At 42.8% G+C, this 21,459-nt stretch overlaps 1 protein-coding gene and 1 non-coding gene across 8 annotated transcripts in view; one reads left to right on the top strand and one right to left on the bottom strand.

The window, feature by feature from the left end:
- Positions 1–21,459, bottom strand: part of ARHGAP26 (Rho GTPase activating protein 26) — a 427,184-nt gene that overhangs the window by 56,436 nt on the left and 349,289 nt on the right. For all 7 annotated transcript variants that reach the window (XR_007152434.1, XM_047860210.1, XM_047860227.1 and 4 more), the window contains exon 20: positions 18,221–18,374. Coding sequence is in view for 6 of the 7 variants with exons in the window: in XM_047860210.1 (XP_047716166.1) it covers positions 18,221–18,374 (154 nt within the window). In the remaining variant the exon portion in view is untranslated. The remainder of the gene's footprint in view (positions 1–18,220; positions 18,375–21,459) is intronic.
- On the top strand, positions 5,928–6,032 carry LOC125147304 (U6 spliceosomal RNA). The gene has a single exon (XR_007145138.1). It is a non-coding gene; the product is annotated as a U6 spliceosomal RNA (small nuclear RNA).

The raw sequence follows: 21,459 nt of genomic DNA, 5'->3' as shown, positions 1-21,459 counted from the left end.
TACTTTATTGAGACATGAGGATTACAAACATCAATTACTGTTTGTATTGTCATATACATGTCAACTCAAGGGGCTGTTGGGTATGAAACGTGGCTTGCTTTTTATCCAGGCCTCTGTATTACTATAGCCTCTGTCTTTTTTCCCCTAAGTTCTCTGTACCTTGCCTCATTAGCGATTAACTTTTGTTAAACGAACAGGTGAAGAGTTACATTCTAAAATACTGGATGATGGGAAATCCAGGAGCCACGTGTGTTATAACTGGGTCCAGAATAAGGTATACCTTGAAGGTGGCAGCCTTAGAAGCTGCTTCCTGCTCAGTTCCTGCTGAAAGGTTGTGTAACCCAGGCACTCTGGCCATAGATGATTAAACCAAAGAAGCACCTGCCTCAGGGTCTCTGGCCCATAGGTGCCCACCAGCCAATGACAGCATCCAGAGCAAAGCTGAACTCAGTGAGACTCTCTCTTTCTCAGGAAACAGTACTGGGAAGCAGAGAATTAGGTAGAAGCACAAGATGAAATACAGGGGAGAGCCGCACTGGGGCTATAAGGGGTCATGGTACTCCAACGCCATGGACGCAGAGCCATGGGGGGGCAAAGATGCACCTTGACCCACCAGACGGCTGAAGGCTGGTGATGGGGTGCAAAGATAGCCGCTCAGCTTCATTTTGGTCCTGGCTTTCCTCCAAGTGGCTCTACAGATCTCTGGCCTGTGCTTCTGCTCCATACTCCCATGATCCTCCCAAGTGACCGGAGGAAGGCATGAGCTCTCCTGGCTCCTCAGAGTACTTCAGTGCGCGCCGCTGGGCGCGTCTCTGGGATTGGTCCACGTGAGTCAGGTTGTGTCACTTTGGAACTGGATATGATGGAGTCCTGGAGGCAGCCTGCCTTCCCACCCTGCGCCCATCCGAAAGCACCTCAGTACTCCCTCCAAAGACATTTCATATCCTCAGGTATTGTTAAAACAACAACTCTCATGGCAATTATGGCAAATAACTTTTAATGGGCATTTACTATCTAGAAGCATGGAAGTACGTAAACTACTCCATTTAATCCTCACAACAACCCTACAAGGTAGATACTATTATTATTCCTGTTAAATAGATGAGGCAACAAGCAACTTCTTCATGGCGACACAGCTAGTAAGCAATGAAGCTGGGATACAAACTCAGGTAAGTCTGCCCCAGGGCCTATGTAACACTGTGATACACTGAATAACGCAAAGTTCGTTTTACTAAAGACTCATGAAACCCATGGGGGAGGGGAAGGAAAAAAAAGAAAAAAAAGAGGTTAGAGTGGGAGAGAGAGCCAAAGCGTAAGAGAAAACTGAGAACAAACTGAGTGTTGATGGGGGGTGGGAGGGAGGGTAGGGTATGTGATGGGCATAGAAGAGGGCATATTTTGGGATGAGCACTGGGTGTTGTATGGAAACTAACTTGACAATAAATTTCATATAATAAAAAACATAAAAAATAAAAAAATAAAAAAATAAAAAAAAGACTCACGAGGGGACTTGGAAGAAGATTCCTATCTCTGAGCACATCTGAGAAACTCTGTAAGATTTACTTCTATTTTATTTATTTTTTATTTATTTGAGAGCAACTGAGGCAGCAAGAGTGGAGGAGCAGAGAGAGGGAGAATCCCAAGCAGCTGTGCAGAGCCCGTTGTGGGGCGCGAACTCATGAAGCCGCAAGATCATGACCTGAGCTGAAACCCAAGAGTCAGATGCTTAACGACGGAGCCACGTGGGTGCCTCAGATTTTCTTTTACATAGTTCTGTTCCCCCACAGTTTTTCCCCAACTGACAACTCCATCATTTCTCCTCCCTCTTTTCTACCCAGCCTCCAAAAATCTCAACCTGTGTACCCTACTCAATAAAACCAAAGCAGGGAGTCCTGATTGTACCCTCAGCTTTGCAGAGGCACATGTTCCAGTCTCACAGCTACCACATGGAGCAAAGGCAGTCCCACAGTGATGCACATGTAAGCAGTCTTTAAAGGGTCATATCCTCTCCAGAAAAAAAAATGCGGGGGACATCATTATAGATAGCAAAACTCAGGTCAGGCTGTCTGAGCAGACAAAGTGTCTTCTTTTTCTTCTTTTTACTACAAATTCTTTTATTTCTTGATGAATCTGGAGTAAAAGCAAAGCTTAAGGCTGTGGCAGTGCACGAAGAGGATTCTGCCTGAAATCGCATTGCTTTCCTGGGGTCTGGGGGCCCAACGTACTGATTATATATTCATATTCTCGATGAGCACCTTAGGTTTCCACTGAACATTTTGTACACAGAGAACTCATTCTTCCCAAGGTGTGCCTAATTTGGTGGGATATATGGTGACCTTCTTGTATGAGGCACACCACAAGTGAAGAATAAGGTGCCAAACTGGCTGAGTTTCAACAATGGCTAACAGAGCTCTCTATGGCCCAGTGCAGACCAAGTGGTATCCAAGATCTCAACTCAACTTAGGTTTTGCTAAGTCTCCCTTTGAACTGCCACTGGAACTGGTTAGTGAGGTGTACCTTGAAAAGAATAAACGCCAGAAGGTGGTCTTTCTAAAAGCAGAAGACAAGCCTGGAAAAATCAGCCACGTGTGCAAAGAAAAATACAACGAGGAAAGTTTCTTCCTTTGTAATGATGAACCAGAGTGCTTGCTTGTGGGCATCTGACCTAATTGACTCATGGTGAAATTAAAGGCAGAACTTAATAACTGGTCTGTGAAGAAGAGAGAATTTAGAATTTCCTTATGGACAAAGAACCAGAAAAAAAGAACCTGCACTCCTTCACAGTTACTTGGCTGGTGCATGACAATTACGTAGCAAAACTTCTTCACTTATTTTTCATTGACTCAGAATTTAAAGAACTACTAATTCCCAAGAACTCTCCTTTTCCATGTAAGTAGAGAAAACAATCCTTCAAGTTATGAATTAAATTTCAATTGAACAAGATACTGCTTTATACAAGAAATTGTTATATTTTTGTCATTAATATTAGTAAGCTAGATATCTGGGAGGAAAAAAAGTCCAAGAGTCCTAATGAGAAATTCTGGTTGGGGGTAGGGAGGCTTCAAAACACAACACAACCAAATGACAGAATTCCAACTTTTTGTTCCTTTAAATATTTTTTCTCTCTCTCCAGCATTCTTATAGTCCAAATTTTAAATGTTATGGCATCTTTAGGGGGGCCTGGGTGGCTCGTCGGTTGAGTGTCAAGACTCTGGCTCAGGTCATGATCTCACAGTCCGTGGGTTCGAGCTCTGCGTTGGGCTCTGTGCTGACAGCTCGGAGCCTGGAGCCTGCTTGCGATTCTGTCTCTCCCTCCCTCTCTGCCCTTCCTCCACTCACACTCTGTCTCTCGCTCTCAAAAAATAAATAAAACATGAAAAAAATTTTAAAAAATGCTTATGGCATCTTTTTAAACTAAAAAAATTTTTTTTAATGTTTATTTTTGTGAGAGAGAAAGAGAGAGAGAGAGAGAGAGAGAGAGAGGGAGAGAGAGAGAGATTGAGAGAACGAACAGAGGAAGGGCAGAAAGAGAAGGAGACAGAATCCAAAGCAGGCTCCAAGCTCTGAGTGGTCAGCACAGAACCTGTCACGGGGCTCAAACTCAAGAACCTCAAGATCATGACCTTAGCTGAAGTTAGATGCTTAACCAACTAAGCCACCCAGGCGCCCCAAATGGCATCTTAAATGTAGATCCATAGAGACTACTGTGAAAAACAAACAAGCCAACAAACAAACATTTGGGACGCTGCACCGTATTTTCTTTTCTCAGCACAGTGACAATCGGCATTTTCAGCCATAGGCAGTCTCTTGGCTAACAGAATAAAAAAGTTGGTTCGTAAAACTACCACTCCTCCCCACCCTCCCCACTTTCAGTAAACTGGACTGAAGCAGACAAGGAAATTACAAACTTCAAAGTAGATCTAGAAAATGAAGTAGAGAGATTATTGGAAACCCTGCCCACACAACATAAACTGCAAAGGCAATTCATCCCACCATAAATATTTTTAAGTGAATGACCAGGCCACTCACTTACTACTTAAAATCTGTCTCATTTTGGCAGCAAAACTTGCCCTATGTATGTAGAGTTGATTTCTACCATCTGGGCTGTAAGAGATCTGAGGGCAGAGTATTTGCTCGTCTCTTTCCTAGTGCCCAGAACAGTGTCTTAAACAGTAGGTGTTTAGTATATGTTTGCTAACTGACTGGGAAGGGTCTGTCAGATCTGGCTGATTCTGGCTGATATTTGTGAGGGCTGTAGGGTGCAAGAAGGCTACAGCAGCCCATGTTCAACTGGTGGTGCCGTATACCAAAGGGACACATAAGATAAAGGTAGGTCTGCATTCCAGTGAGAGTTAAGAAAATTTAGAGGGTCGAGCAAGAGCATTTGGTGGGTGTTCTTCCACTAGTAATTATTCACTTGCAGTCTTCCCTTGGGACAGAACTGGGTCTAACTACTGTCTGGGATGATTATGTTGGCCATGTCAATCACTAACATGTGGATCTTGTCTCTACTGGATTAGTGTGTCGAGGATTCCCATGACTCCACTTCTTGATTCTTGATCTCCTGCCAGTGTATTTTCACTGTGACAATTGTACATTGTAAGTACTGCCATGGGATGACTAAGGACATATTTCCTCTAATTCCACTTTCACACAAAGGATCAAGAGGAGAATGGGAAAGAGGATGTGTGAGGGTGTGGGGGCTGTTTCTCCACCAGAGGAAGCCAAGAGTTCCATGGCACTCCTATCATGAAGTCTGTGCTGTAAGGCATGGCGGATGGAAATTAAGGGAGGATACAGGCTTCCTCAGAGACAGAATTGAGGTCAACACATTTGCTTTAGATACGAAATCTCTCTTGTGCTTCAGCTTTGGGTTTTCCAACTTTCAAGCAGTATTCTTCAAGTCCAAGGACTGAAGTTAGTGGGTTTTCATCATCCTTGTCAAGGATGACTGACATGGCATGGCGCCAGCCTTGCCAATGTCATTGTCCACCACATCCCTAAGTGTCACGACTCTTAGATTCTAATCTGCAAGCTGTACCTGCTTACGTCTTCTAAGGTTGGGAGTACAGTAGTGAACAAAATAAACTGAGTAGAGCTTGCCAACTTGCTCAAAACCCAAGATGATTTCTCTATGTTACTGCTTTCAGTCACTAGAACAACAACAAAATCTCTTTTGAGTGCAAGTAATCACAAACAATATCACTGCTCCTACTCCTACAAAAGAAGCTGAAAAGGATTATAAAAATAATTGTTCCTTTTTTCATTAGCCTGAAGCAGGTGATCCTACTGGCTAGAAGGCAGGGGGCAGTGATGAATATAGGTGATTTAAGCAGTGTGTCTGAGGTTACCAGGGCAACTGCTAATTATTATGGAATAACTCTAGTGTACCTCCATAAAGGTCAAGAGTTAAGGTTTTTCCATTATATATTCTGCTTTAAAATGGGGCTTTTAAAGGAAATTGGGGGAGAGAGCAGATGGAGAATGACAGATGAAAATCAGGTTAGAGAACTATATATAGCACAAGAAAATTGAACTACTTAAATTTCACAATGTTGGTTTAGGAGACGGTGGAGGACTTCATGGGTAAACATAAAAAATGACTTTCTGATTTCCTTAAGTTAGGCTTCTCAAATAAGTAAGACATCTGAAATCAGGCCAGATGCAGGGATCTAACTGCATCTACTTTACCTAGCTCCTTGAGACAAATTTCCTTTCCTGCCTGAAGAGTTACCATTTTCTAACCTGACCTAGAGCCCTGGACAAGAGTCATTTGGCCATTGAAATAATAATTCAAGAAAACTTGACTTCACTGAAACTCACCAAAAGCTATACCTTCTTGTTATAGGTCTTATTCTTCAAACAGGGTCTAACGTCCTTGGTTACTGAGGATGTAACAAATTTTAAAACTTTCACAAAACTCCTCTGTTCACTTCGGCAGCACATATACTAAAAATTCGAATAATAAGGATAAGATTAGCATGACCTCTGGGCAAAAATGACACACATATTGTAAAACATTTCTTATTTTAAAAATCAAACCATCATGCTGTATGCCTTAAACTTACATGGTGACGTGTGCCAATAATTTTTCAATAAAACTTGGAAATTAAAGCACATTTAAAAAAATCCTTCGCACAAAGATGTACCTCATAAATTTAAGAAAAAAATGAAATGGTGATTTTAAAACTAAGAAAATTTACTTCTGAGTTTTCAAAATGGAACAATCAAGGCATACACACGTTAAAAAAATTCTAACGCTACAAACGGGTAGTGGTGAAAGGAAACATCAGTGTCCCCTGCACCAAAGGCCACTGTCCCACGTGCCTCTATGAGAGACAGCCGCATAGATTCACTCCCCTATATCTTTCCAGAAACATTACAAACATGTACACATATCTGCAGGTGTATATATCACTGGAGTCTTACTCATAAGTAGGATTATACCACACACACAAATGGTTTTCAAATCTAGCTGAATATCAAAACCACCATGGAAGTTTAAGAAAAATACCAAAACTCAGATACCACCCCAGGCCAATTAACTCTGAGGCTCCGGGAAAGGAGTGTTGGCATTTTTTTACTTTAGGTTCCCCAGGTATACTAATGTGCATCCTGGGCTGAGAAACACAGCACCCTACTTTTCCCTTAATGGACCTTAGAAGGTTGTTCATACCAACACAAATACAACTCCTTCATTCCTCTGCTGTACTGGTTAGCAGTATACTCCAGGATTTATTTTGGCAGTCTTTTACTGATGGTTATCCCTTCAGGTCCCACACTGTGGCTTCTATAAGTGATGTTACAATATACATATGCACTGGAGAACATCCACTGTCCTTCCTGCCCTCTTTTCCCTAAGAGCTAACTAACATGGATTACATCCTGCACCCTCTGGCTTCCTGTTGGGGCCACCAAGGTGGGGGGAGCTCGGGCAAGAGATCACCAGCAGAAAGGGGACAGCCAAGGTATTTATTCCCTTGTCTCCCTGAGAGGATGTCTGTACATGGGTGAGCCCCTTGACCAAAATTCCTTTCAAGGGACTGACTCTATAGACCTCTCTTTGCTTCGGGTCTGGCCACCATTTTCTATGCAAGTCCTTCCAGCCTAAGGTTGATAACTGGTTGGGTGTGACTAGCCCTGGTTTATTGTACTATCTCTTATGAATTTCCTGCCTCCAATCCTTTATAAATAAACCATCCCTGAATTATGCTATTTTCATGGTGCTGATGTTTCTTCTTAGGATTCTAATACATTATCCTTGGGCAGACATCTTCGCATTTATTTCTTTGTGGACAATATCATCTTGGCTTCCTCTGAAGACACAGCTTCTTCACTTAAGACAAAAAGAGGTAAGGGGGGGGGGTCTGTACAGCAACTATTTTATCCCTTTACTGCACATTTTTGACAGTGACCCAGCCACAGCCCCATCACCTGTCCAATTTGTAAGGACTATTGAAGGGAACACTGAAGCAATGTCTTGGGAAGAGCTCCACTGCTTCTTTGGGAAAGAAGCTAATAGGCACTAAAAGAACCTGATAGAACCAATGCAGTGAATGACTAAGAGGCAGAATTTCAGAATGCTTTTAGAAACTCTTTTCTTTTTGTCATAATGACAGTCAAATTTACACAGAGTCACAGGCTGGAAAGGAATTCTTGAGGCTAAATTATCCCCCAGTGAAATCTCAGGATTGCAATTAGGTTCTCCTCTAATTAGTATCGTTCCAATTGGCTCCACCCAACAGAGAAACAATGGGAGTAGATAGATGGCTTGACAAGACTCTGGAGAGTAAATACCTGAGCCTGCTGACTTTGTGCAAACAGCTTGAAGCCAGTCTTGAACGAGGAGTGCTTTGACTGCTTTCAGGGGATTTTGTTATTTGTAGTTAACTTAGTTTTAGATGTTTTATTTTAAAATTACCTCATTATTTTTAATATGGGTTCTTTGTGTCACACCAGGATCAAACAAAAAAATAAACACTGAGTGTCTACTGTTACCACCGGAAAAAATCGATAGTAAGGATTTGTTCATAGTAGGGCAACAGTCTAAGAGCAAACCAGTTTTTGCTTAGCATAAAAGAAAACCAATTTTTGTTAGCCATTTAATTATACAGGCATTAATTCATCTGACCCTCACAACAACCTTGAAGGTAGGTCTTGTTATTACTACAATTATTTTTATTACTATTATTATTCCTATTTCGCAGAAGAGGTTTAGCTCAGAGAGGGAAAGTAATTGCACAAGTTGACAGGAAACAGCAGGGCCAAAGCTTCACTACCAGGCCACGTGGGTTTTTCCTTACACCAGATCCCAAAGCTTTTTGGACATGATATAGCCCATGTCAGCCTTCAGACAGCTATTTGTAACCATAAATGCTCTACAGAAGGACTGTTGCCCTAATAGTGACATCCATTAGGAAAAATACATTTCCCCCCTCAAAAGTAGAGTGTTCATATAGAAAAGCATTTCTTAAACTATAGAATACAGTTTTAAGAGGCTAAAGAGAAGTGCCGTAAAGAGCATGTGCTAAGGTCAAATACATTTAGGAAACATGGTATAACACATGCCCTTTGGGAGATTCACAATGGACATCTTGGTGGCGCAAAAGTCCTCGAGACAAGAATCTGTTCAACTGTATCCAACTCAGCTCCTACTCTTCCCCACCTGTCCCCCTCCTCCTTGCACCAATTTGGGGAATGCTGATTTAAAAGTCTCAAATCTCCTATACATGTTAATGGTCATCTACCATGTTCCAAGCTGTTTTCCTCTCAATGCAAAGGTCTTCATCTTCTCATGTTACACATACAGTAGGTGCTCAATAAAAATATCTGTTGGTTTAACTGGTGCACCGATCCTTTCATGATTTGTGACCAAAAAGCATGCATTTGCAAAGCCGCAGGCTGGCTTCCCTCAGGCTTTGGAAAGTGCAGCCCTGGTGAGCTAACTGGGCTCCTCTGAGAAGCAAACTCATCAGTCATCAGCCTCACAAGTTGTGACTAATCTCAAAGGCCAGAGGCAGGGTGTTCTGAAGCCCCTCTACTGTCATCACTGCAGGGACAACCAGAGTGCTAGGGATGATGCAGGCGTGGTCCTGCAGGCTTTACAAGGAAGTAAATTCTGTGTTTATTCTTGTGGAAGTCCATCCACCCCATGAGCTCTATGCCTGTGGTTCTCACACTTCAGGATGTATCTGAATCACCTGCAGGGCTTGTTGGAACACAGAGCCCCGGGTTCCTCTTCCAGAGTGGCTGATCCAGCGAGTCTGCAGTAAAGCCTGAAAGTGGGTATATCTAACGGGCTCTCAGGTCGTACCAGGGACCCTGAACACCTCACTGGGCTAAGCCCCTACCCTGGAAGACCTACGTAGCTGAGAGCAAAGGAAGTCTACACTGGATCCTGCATGGTTTTCTAGATACTTAATGCAGAGAAGGGGTGAAAAATAAGATCATGAGGCTGTTTCCAAATAGAGATGTGTTCCTAGCTAAGTAAGCATCTGCTTTCCAGACTGACCAAAAAGGTTTAAAAAGGAGCACTTTAATATGATTTTAATTTACTCCATTTAGGATCTGAATCTACCAATAAGATTTCCCCAAGTACACATGTAGGGAGAGAAACAATTCCAAATCTAATTCTAAGGGACAAAAATGGCAACTTGAAGTTCCTTCAAAGTCCCCTCATAGGCTTGAAAGTGCTAAAAGCCATGCGCAAAATAATAAGCCTATTTCCTTCCCTAAAGATTGAATCAAAAATTCGAGATTTACAAATGCCTAACACCAACTTACCTATAAGATACAGTGCCATAAGCCATGTCAGAGCAGCTAAATTCAGATTAAATTCACTTATTTCTATGTTTAATTAAGCCCCAAGGCTTTAGTTATCATCTACTGTCACGATAAATTTGGGTAATTGAGATTGTTTAACAATATTAATTCGTTGACAGAAAGAATACAGAACCTTTATGATGTTAGCTCATCAAGGAGGAAAGAAAACAACAATGTGTGTGAAGGAAAACATTTTTCCATTTGCGATTTCCACTATGCTGGAAAACAGGGATGTGGCTAAGGACTTGAACAATGTCCCGTCCCCGCCTCCTCCCATACCCCCTCTGCTGACAGGCTGTAGAGATCCAAGTGGCACTGACAGCCTTGTTGCTTGGGAAAGAAATCCTGCTGGGTCATGAAGTGTGAGGGCTGCCTTGAGCAATTTTTATGTTAAAAAAAAAAAAACTGCTAATAACCAAACACATTTATCCAATAAAAATCAGATGGGTCATCAGGCAGGAATCTCCACCCTCAACCAAGTGAGGCCAGCTGGGTTCCAAACTGGTGAAAGAGATCTTGGCTATGGAATGGGAAAAGCTGACAGGAAGACACTCAGAAAACAAGAATACGGGTCACATCAGTGACAATCTCTAAAAATGCCAAGGGAACGTGACCTGGTTACTGGGAGGAGTGGTGGCCATGGTGGCCCCAGGAGACTGAGGTGAAAGTGGGATGGTTGTGAGGTGGTCTAAGAAACAACCATGAACGAGCCTGGCTGGAACCACCCCAGAGGTTGTGAGGAGGAACAAGAAGAGGCAACGGATCCCTTGTGGAAAATGATGTTGCTTTCAAATTATTTCCCAAGGTGGAGGATGCCACCACTTTTTCAGGCAAAACAGTCTGAAGAGACCTTTTGTGCCTGGAGGTGGGTGAGAATCAGAATCCTCACTCTAAGAGGAAAGATCCTCCTCCACAGAAAGTGATTCAGCCACACAGGAAAACTTCCTCTTCGAATCTCTGCATTCCAAAGAATGACAAATCAAGATCATTGTAGTAAAATCATAGCTGCCTGTTTGGGTGTAACTCTTTGGACATAAAATCACACTTAGGTGATCAAATTACTTAAAAATATACCGTTTATTATCACCATTTAATGCATACTATTCATTCTGTGATTCATTTGGTCTCAATAAATAACAGCTATGCACACAGCTCAACCCCGTGGGAGGTGGATGTTTCCAAATTGTTCAGCAACAGGCATGCCTACCCCCAAGCTGGCCCGGGTTTCAAGAGGGGCAATGCCTGCCCCTAGAGAAGTTCCTCCTTTTCACTGATAACTCAATGACTGGACTGACAGCTCCAGTGTCACAGTGTCTGATTCCAGGTGGGAAGCTGGTGCAGGAAGGCAAGGGGAACAGCCTGGGACATCTGTCCATGCATGAGAAAGACACACGGAGGTTGAGGGGATAGAGAGACAGGAAGGAAATAGGGAGGAGGGCAGAAGTCCCTCCAAAACAAACTAACTGCTATTCACAGTGGAAAGCACTAAAGTAACTTGCCTCCTTTCCCTCCAAATCAGTACTTCCTCTACTCTGCCTTAGTTTTCTCCACAGAACTTTCCAACATCTGATACACAGGCACTGATGTACCTCCTGTCTCCACTATGAGACAAGACCACGGAGGACAGAAACTCCCTTGCGTGTATCACTCCATCTTCAGCACTCAGAATAACGCCTGGCCCACAGGAGGTGTTCAAGCACCATGTGCTGAGTGAACGTTGACTGAACTAAGTAAGACAGAAGTAAACTTTTGCAGATACCTCTCAAATTTTCCCCAGATTTCATCTGAGAGCAGCTGAATCAAAGTCAGGAGGAGCCAGCACTGCTTCAGAGAAACAAGGCAGCCTGGAAGCAGGCCTTGTTTATCTTCTGAATTCCAGAGGCTGTTCTCTCGCCTCTTCCTGGCCACAAAGAGGTAGAGGGCGGTTGACTGTGGCACAATTTGAAGGCATTTGGCATGCACACACCTTTTAGGTCACCAGAAATAACTTGAAAATGGGTGTGTGTGTTTGTGTGTGTGTGTGTGTGTGTGTGTGTCAAGCGGCAGGGACATGAAAAAATCATTTTATTTATGGGGCTACTGGGCAGGGAGTTATTTTCTAGGGGTGGGGACCACTCAGGCAGGGAGAACTCCAAGGGTGGGTTCCTCCATGGCTAGAATCATCCTTTATCCTCCCAGCGTGCTTTCCATCTTAACAAGCCCTTCCGTCCCTTCCCCAGCAGTCTGAAGAAAGCATTCACCTAGGAGTTTTTAACTTGAGGGAATTACTCAAGATTTTTATGTCCCTAGTGGGACGTCCCCTGACTTCTTTCTCAGTATTTGTTTACTTCCTCCTTAAAAATCACTATCTTCCAGAAAGGCAGCGGCATAAGGCCAACTCCATTGGTCACTGGGAGAGTGAGTACAGAGTGACTTTTATTTTGTCAGTCCTTTGTAAGCACCATCTGAACAACCTCCGTTCTCAGAGACAGGTCAGCCCCGCTTGGTCCGGCCCAAGGAGCAGGGGGATGGGCATGCCTGGGCCTGAGGACTGGCACCAGCCAGTCTATGCTGGTGTCAGCAGTAAAACCCTGGGTTTCCTGCTTTCCATGCCTGTGTTTGAGCTATCTTTCTGATTGCCTCAGTCATTAGCAATGGGTTTTGCTTTGTCTCTTAACTTCTTAGAATCTCATTTATGAATCATTTCTTTCAAAGAAGATTCTGAAAACTGACAGGCTAGTCTCCATGCTGCCACTCTCTACAATGAGAACCTTTACTGCCTTTCTACCTTACCCAGGCAATGCAGCCCTCTCTCAAGGAAGTTTGAGGGCTCTGAGGTCACAAACGCACGGGTCTTGTGTCATTTAACTATTGCTGAATAAACTGGTTCAAACTCAGTGGCTTAAAAAACCACGATGTATTATTTCTCATGAATCTGTGGGTTGAATGGGCAGCTTCTCTATTTGTCCTTCTTGGACTCATGTGGCTGCATTCAACTGATTGGTGGCCTAGACTTGGGCTTGACTGGGATGGCTGGGCTTCTCTCTCCAACGATCTTTCATGCTCAAGGAGGCTAGACTTGACTTTTTACATGGCAGCTGGATTCCAAGATGAGATGGGAAGCTACAAGGTCCTGTGGCCTGGGCTCGGATGTTACACAGTATCATCTGTACCACATTCTCTTGGCCAAATCAAGGCAGAGGATGAAGGCCAGCCCAGATCCAAGGAGTCCATCTCTGAATGGGGGTTGCAAAGCTTCTTTGACCATATTTAATCTATCACAGGGATACAGCCAGAAAATAAGACCGAGTAAAGCAGGCCAGTTGTGAGGAGATAGCCCCTGTGGTGAGCATCATCTGTTACCAAGTAACACATGGATTTAGCATGGCCAAATCTAACTTTTCAAAAGAAGTTGGAAATCCCGATTTAAAAAAAAAATGTATTAATAGACTTAATTTTTTAGAGCAGTTTTCAGGCTCCAGAAAAACTGCTCAAAATAACTAAGGTTTCCATGAAATGTCTCCCCACTGCCTAAATTCCCCTGTAATTAACATCTCTCATTTGTGAGGTACATTTGTTGCAAGTGACAAACCCATCTGATACATTATTAGTAACTAAAGTCCATGGTTGACGTGAGGATTCACTCACTCCGTGACCCACTGGTTTTATGGGTTTTGACAGATGTGTACTGTCTGATACCTACTGTTACGGTACCATGCAGAATGGTGTCACTGCCCTAAAAATGCCCGGTGTTCCAACTACCCCTCCCTCCTGCCCACTCATCTCTTAACTGACTCTGGTTTTGTCTTTTTCACAAGGTCAGATATTTGGTATCATACCATTTTGTAGTATTTTCAGAGTGGCTTCTTTCATGACTTCACAGCTCACTTCTTTTTATCACCAAATTACATCCCATTGTCTGGATGTACCACAGTTGGTTTATACACTCACCTACTGAAGAACACCCTAGTTGCTTCCAAGTTTTGGCAATTATGAATGAAGCTGCTATAAATACTCATGGGCAGGTTTTTGTGTGAACTTCAGTTTTCAACTCATTTGAGTCAACACTGAGGAGTGTGATTGCTGGACCGTGTTGTATGAGAAATCTATGTTTAGCTTTCTAAGAAACTGCCAAATTGTCTTTCAAAGGGGGTATCTCATTTTGCATTCCCACTGGCAACGCATGAGAGTTCCTCTTGCTCCACCTCCTAATAGCATTTGGTGGTGTCACTGTTTTAGATTTTAGGCATTCTAACAGGTGTACAGAGAGATCTCATTGTGTTAATTTGCGATTCCCTAATGACCTAAGATGTTGAGCATCTTTTTATATGCTTATTTACCTCTAAATGTTTTCCTTAGTGAGGTGCCCATCCAGATCTTTTGCCCAGTTTTTAATTGGGCTGTTTGTTGAATTATTACCGAACTTTAAGATTTCTTTGTATATATTGTGCACACCGGTCCTTATCAGGGATGTGTGTTGCAAATATTTTCTCCTATTTTGGGTTTGGCTTTTCTTTTTCTTAATAGTATCTTTCATACAGCATAGGTGTTTAACCTAAATGAAGTCCAACTCACCAATTTTTCCTTTCATGGATTATCTCCCTAGTCATTGCCAAACCCAAAGTCACCTAGATGTTCTCTTAGGTCATCTTCTAGAGATTTCATAGTTTTGCATTTTACGTTTCAGTCTATGATCCATTTTGAGTTAATTTTTTGAAAGGTATCAAGTCTGTATCTCTATCTATCTACTTACCTACCTACCTACCTATCCACCTATCTACCTATTTTGCATGTGGATGTCTAGTTGTTCCAGCATGACAAGTTGGTTTGATCTCAAGGTCATGAGTTCAAGCCCCATGTTGGGTATAGAGATTGCTTAAGTATAAACAAACAAACAAACAAACAAATAAATAAATAAACGTTGGCTTAGTAGGTGTTGTTTTTGTTTTGTTTTTTGGTGGTAGTGGTAGGGGAGAAAGGAAGCTCCCTTTCTCCCAGCATGCACGTCTGTAGGCTGTTTTTCTCCACTGTGGATCATCTTTGCCTCCCTCATTCCCCTTTATCTGCAATGACCTTCATCCATCCATTTTGATCTATAAAATCTTAGCTAACGCCAACCTCACATTTCATCTAGCCACCCTTTCCGATATTCTCACTGGCGCGTGTACTCAACATAATCAGTTTAAAGTTGGTGAGCTCTGGGGGCTCCTGGGTAGCTCAGTAGGCTAAGCGTTCGACTTTGGCTCAGATAACGACCTCACAGTTCATGGGTTCAAGCCCTACATCAGGCTCTCTGCTGACAACTCAGAGCCTGGAGCCTGCTTTGGATTCTGTGTCTCTCTTTCTCTGCCCCTCCCCTACTCCTACTCTGTCTCTATCTCTCAAAAATAAGTACATGTTAAAAAAAAAAGTTGGTAAACTCTAAAAGCACTTATGCACTATAAATCCCACTTAGCACTGCCATATACCATTGTTCTCCCTCCTCAGACACACTTTATAAACTCTTGGGAAGGCCAGAAATCCTCTTTTTCTCTTTTACCCCTGGTAGCTTAGCATAGGTCTGGCCACACAGTAGATCAGCAATAGTTGCTGACAATTTTAGACTGGACTTTGGTCCTGACTTAGGTGTCTTCTGATCTTAAGGAGAGATGGGTACATTTTAGGAGGTCTGCCAAAGATGCAAACACTGCAGCCTTGCCCTGGCATGGCTCGAATGGTGCATCTCTAATTTTGATGCCTGATTTAGCATTATGCCCACACAAACAAGAGGGCCCTGATCTCCTTGGAGAATTAGGAAAGTTTTACCAATGAGACAGCAAAATGTGGTCCCTAAAGTACCAAAGGATGCTGAGTCACAAAGCATGTTCCTTTCATTATGACTATTACACGGTCATAATGACCGTTCCAGTCATTATGAAAACAATGAAAAGCAAATATATGAAATAAAAAGGAGAACAGACAGCTTCTGGTGACTGGTTCCCCACCTTATGCCTAATTAATATTCAAACTAATGGTAATCCCCCACCCCCTGACTTTGTTTTCTGTTTTCATCTGCATCATTAAGTGTTCCCATTCAAGGATCTCTGTGTACTTTAAAGTGAACAATGATGGAGGGAATGGACCCTTTCATTCCCCAGGGTCTCCATTGGTTGTGATTGAGCCCAATCACCATGGCATACCATGCTGACAGGCTTCTCAGAATTAGTTTTCTGAGGCAAAGTATTGTGGCTTCTGTTGCCAGGATCGCCTAGTTTCTGTCCATAGTCCACCCAAGCAAATCACAGGCAGGAAAAATGAAGACGGCACAGACTTGGAAATGGCATCTCACTGCCTTGGGTTTCAGAAATGGTCAGTGAACCTGCTGTAGAGCTTACAGGGCCTTTCGTGTGGCCCCTGTTCAGGGCCGTGGCAAACTCTGGTGTCAGTGCCACTATCAATACTGCTTCTACTTCAGGAACAGCCTTGAGCTCAAGACTTATTGATATCAGGAAGGTGTTCACTAGAAGCCTAGAAGGAGAGCAGTCTTGTTGGAAACCTCCACACTCCTACATCCAACTTTCCTTGAAAGTCAAACAAAGTCCAATTGTTCCTGGCATCACCCTTCCTTCCCTGGGAAAGCCCCCAAATTGTGCAGCAGGCAGGGAATGGTCACTATGGATGGTGTGAAGCAGGCAGAGTGACCCCCAGTGTTTTATGTGAAACAAATCACATCTAGACAACTGAAAAATAAAAATCCAAAGTTCCTTGCTCCAGGACCTGTTCAAAAAAACACTGTCCCATTTATCACTTCGCTGCCAAAGCAGTCCCTTCGGACATACCATACTCAGTGGTGACTCAGGGGGCTCCCAGCTACTTAAAACAAAGATTAAAGACCACTAATTGGTTCTGCCGGCTACCATCAGGGGACGGTAAGCAACCTGGGCTAGAAATTCAACCTCGCTCATGCTGAGCAACCAATCACATCAGTTACTGACAGGTACAGAAGTTTGGACAAAATGGGGAGAGGGGAAGAGAGAGGAAGAAGAAACCAGAATGTCCTTCAAGTCTACAAAAGCAGATAGAGGAGTGCTTGACAGAGCCAGACGGCAAGACACAGAGCCTCCACAGGCAAGCACGGCCGTGGAGAAGCAGAAGAGACTCACCACCCATAAGCTGAACAAGTTAAATTATTTTGAGCTCTTGAGGCACTGGTATACTTCTTGGTGAATAGCCGTATTTCCCACCAGGTAACAGGGAAGTAATTCCATTTCCTGAACATCGAGGTAGGATTTAAAGCTGCCGACCACTGAAAACAGACCATTATTTTCCCAGTGTATGATTTCATCTGATGCTACTGTTTCATCTGCAGTGTAAGCACCCCTTAAGTCCACTTTAGAGTCCTTTCCCCAGCCCCACCCCCAAGCCTTAATATCCCTTAGTCTCCTCCAAGGCAAAAATTGTTGGACCCATTTTGCAGCTCTACAAACTGTGAATATCTTAGAGACACAGAATGGCAGGGTGTGAGGATGCAACCAAGGCACGGAGAGGGGTAGGAGAAGGTTCTCGTATCCTGGTGACTAAGTGCAATGACTGCTCTAAAGGCAATCTGTGGCTGAACCTCAAACTATTTTTACTAGAGAAAGGCAAGGTCAGCTCCGTTTTTCCCGAGTCTTATACAACTGTAGCCTGACGGTCCAGCTGTGCTGGTCATGGCCTCACATACTTTCTGCAAAGGTTCCGATTGACAGGATTTATGCGTTGGTCTGAAGAAGCATGCTAGGCAATGTGGGAGGAAACCGCAAGACAGTGGATCCACTTTCCGAGGAGGACTGGACAAGCAGCCCCAAAACTGCCTGTTCTGGGCTATGGGTGTTTACCACCCAAAGGTGAAGTAACAAAGATTCTTCTCTTTTCTAGCCTCTGATATGTGATCACAGTCATGCTAAGGTTTGAGGATCTGGAAACTCAAAGGGCTACTGGAGAGCTCTTCTTTCTAGAAGGAGACACAGAGGTAGCACTGGACATACTCCACATCATCAGGGAGAAGGGAAACCAAGACAACATAAATGAGAGAAGCAGACTTGGCTACTGATCTTCTGAGTTACTACAGTGCCTGGATGTTTTGTAAAACTAAAAGAAATCGCTTTTCATGCCCAGCAGCCAGCACAGTCAGTAGCCATCACCAAAGCCACCTCAGCAGGATGGTAAATCAAAGATCACCAAGGCCAAGAAGCGGTATGTTAAGAATAATGATTCCCCTCTGAGATGATGATGCTTAAAAAAATCCACAACAAACTAGCCAAGCTCCACACTTAGGAAGAAGGTTAAAATCATGTTCACGGGACAATGCTCAGAGTCAGATGGGGCCAGAGGGCCAATTCCAGGTAGAATAGCTCAGCAAGGGCCTACGGTGTGGCAGGCAGCTGGACATCATACTTACAGCGAGTTGGGCCGGGTGGGTTTGAGCACATCGAGATCCGGGTCACTGGAGTTCATGTTGGGCTGTAAGCTGCTGCTGGAATTAAGGATGCTGTTTGCATTTGATGAGACGACAGATTCTAAACTGGAGTTGATGATGCTGTTTCTTTGTTCCTCTGTGGGAAAAAAAAGGCCAGGAGCCCCACATCACTATTATTTCATAGGAATATTTTGTTCCTACATATATACAAAAACTTAGCAATCATGAGAATGGATTGAGATCTCAACAAAACTAAGAAAAAGACATAGGAAAGGGTAGGAATTATGGGCAGAAAAGGAAGAGGAAAGGAAACAGGAAAACATATGAGTTTCAACTTTGGAGCAACCCCCCCCCCGCACCCCCCCCCCCCCCAAACCTGACAACACGGACCACCCACTTTCCTCGTGGTCCTACCACTGCACTATGAATTGTGTGTCTTCATTTGACTGGCAGATGGGCAGAACAGAGCAGCCTTCACAGCCCCTTGCATTCAAACAGATCCCCTTGGTTTCTGTGCCATTCACCTTTTATTCTAAAACTCTTGCCCCCAGTCTGGTCTTAATTGCCAGGGCCATGTCCTACCTCCAATTCTATAGCACCTCACTATAAAATATCTTCACCTTGGCCATCAACTTTCTTATGACTCTGCAATGTAAATTCCTGACCACACCAAAGACAGACCTTTCTGGGTTGCCTCCAGCTCCATGTATTTGATGTCTAGCTTCAAGTTAGGTCTTTGATTAACAGATCTATAAGGGCTACAGAGTAGTCTGCATATAAAACACCAAGTACACAGTCCACGCAGTTATATTTGGGCTTAGAGAGTATTACTAAGCTGGGAAGGAAGAAACCAGAGTTCTCTTGAAGCCTCCACTCCTGACTGGCTGAGTGGCCTCAGGCAATTTTCACTCTGTTTCTTGGTTAACCCATCTATCAAATGGGGAGAAGGACGGCTGCTTTGCACAGCTTGAGGAGTTCATGAGGATCAAGTGGGATCATGTGCAAGAATGCATTTTGTAAACTTCAGAACACTATTAAAAGAAAATAACGTTCTTTTTCTTCCCATCCTTAAAAGCTTGGAATCATGTGATGAAGATAAAATTGGGGGGACGATTTAGCTAAATGGTACAGACACCACTGCTGTAGCAAAAATATTAGAGACTTGGAAGGTCATTCTTGTCCCACAGTCAATACAGATACACCATAATGAAATCAGCTGCCATTGCAGACAATCAACTCACTTATCAGGAAATAGTGTATCTGGGTTAATGCACACTGGACCTTTGAAACAAGCCAGAGGTATCCCATGTCCCTAAGAAGACAGACTGGACTCACTGACATGGTAGTTTAGAGGGTGATATTTAAACTCAGGTCTCTTTAGGCAATAAAGAGAGTGATGTGATAAAAAATTTTTTTTCCATTTGCACTAGTCATGTGCATACAAATGTATTATGCTTATGAGATGATGTTAGAGTAATTTTCACATGTCACACACACACACACACACACACACACACACACACACACACAACCTGAAGCCCCTAATACCTTGGCAAATTGTCAATGCCATGTTTAAAACCCTATAGAAGAGGGACGCCTAGGTGGCTCAGTCAGTTAAGTGACCGACTCTTGATTTCGGTTCAGGTCATGATCTCATGGTTTGTTGAGATCAAGTCTTGCATTGGGCTCTGTGCTAACAGGGCAGAGCCTGCTTGGGATTATCTCTCTCTCTGGCCCTCCACTGCTCACACTCTCTTTCTCTCTCTCAAAATAAATAAACTTTAAAAAACCCTCACAAAACCCTACAGAAGAATCAAAAACCACAAAACCCTGTAAGAGTAAAAACCTTTAAGAGTCAAAAAATCCTGTGAGGCTTTTGGGACATTTCTGAACTCTAAGTACATCTCAAAAACAAGGAGATTATTAACCTGATTCCTGAGATTTAGAACTATTCCTATTTCAAGAGCTTCAATTCCAACAGAAACAACAACAAATAAAGAGAAACTGAAAGAGTTACAAGGAGCCAAGATGCAGGAAAACTACCAGGCCTTTAAATGGGAACTTGCTATCAGGAAGAAAAACAACTCTAAAATTACATATAGAGGATCACTGAGAAAATGGATATGCCACTTGCCAGTATGAATCAGCTAAGTGAAACTTTCCTTTGACCAAAATACTCTTATACAGATTTCGGAAAGACTGTGAGAAGCCCAAGACCACCATATAGAAAAGGGGACTAGAGATGATACCTTTCTGGGGTTCAATGGAGTCAATTTCTGCTTCAGAGGGAAGGAGAGATGAATAGTTTTATTAACTCTAGCTTGAGGACAAGTTTGCATGATGTAATTCTCTGAATTTGCAGGAAATAGAAGAGTATTACCATAGTTGATCTCTCTCCTGTGATTATATTTAGTTGCCCATAAGAGGGCTATGATTCTATAAATTAAAAAGAATGCCTTTATAAAAACACATTTGTTTTTCTAAAATATTTTTGGGACCTTTTTTTCTCCTGCTTACTATCCATTAGGAAAAGAAAGTATCTGAGATAGAATCTTCTTCAATTTTCATCTATTCAATGAATGTTGATTAAGTACTTACCGAGTATTGGCAATGACTGGCATTGACAGTGAACCCCTACACTAACTGCCAGGTATTTAAGTCAGGTGCATATTAGAGTATTTATTAACTTGCACTTATTCATGTGTTTGTATGTCTACCTTACTTGATAGACTGTAAGCACCTTAAGATTAAACAAACATTGGACAGATAAAACTCTGAAATCATAACTGAAAAAAAAATTAGATAAAGATCTTTGCAACACCCAGGATACACGCGATGAATCACGGGAACCTACCCCCAAAACCAAGAGCACACTGTATACAATGTATGTTAGCCAACTTGACAAGAAGTTATATTAAAAAAAAAAAAGATGCTTTGCTTTATCAAACATTTTATCAGAATCCTAACACTCATTTAAGAATCTCATTCTACAAATGGGACTTAGGTAAAATTTTGGCTTTTTCAACGAGTGAAGCAAGAAGACTGCTACATGTGGAAACTGACATGTGTCTGAAATGAACCCACATGGGAATGAGGACAGGGATGGACACTGAGAGCCCGACCCTGCCTGGACTTGAAAGCCAAGAGAATTAAATGAGTGGCTACCCCCGAATTGAAATTGAGGATTTCCAGTATTTCATTCAGTGGAGGTCATTAGAATT

The sequence above is a fragment of the Prionailurus viverrinus genome, chromosome A1, assembly GCF_022837055.1.
Source record: "Prionailurus viverrinus isolate Anna chromosome A1, UM_Priviv_1.0, whole genome shotgun sequence".
Classification (NCBI taxonomy): domain Eukaryota; kingdom Metazoa; phylum Chordata; class Mammalia; order Carnivora; family Felidae; genus Prionailurus; species Prionailurus viverrinus.
This window is presented reverse-complemented; position numbering and strand designations above follow the sequence as displayed.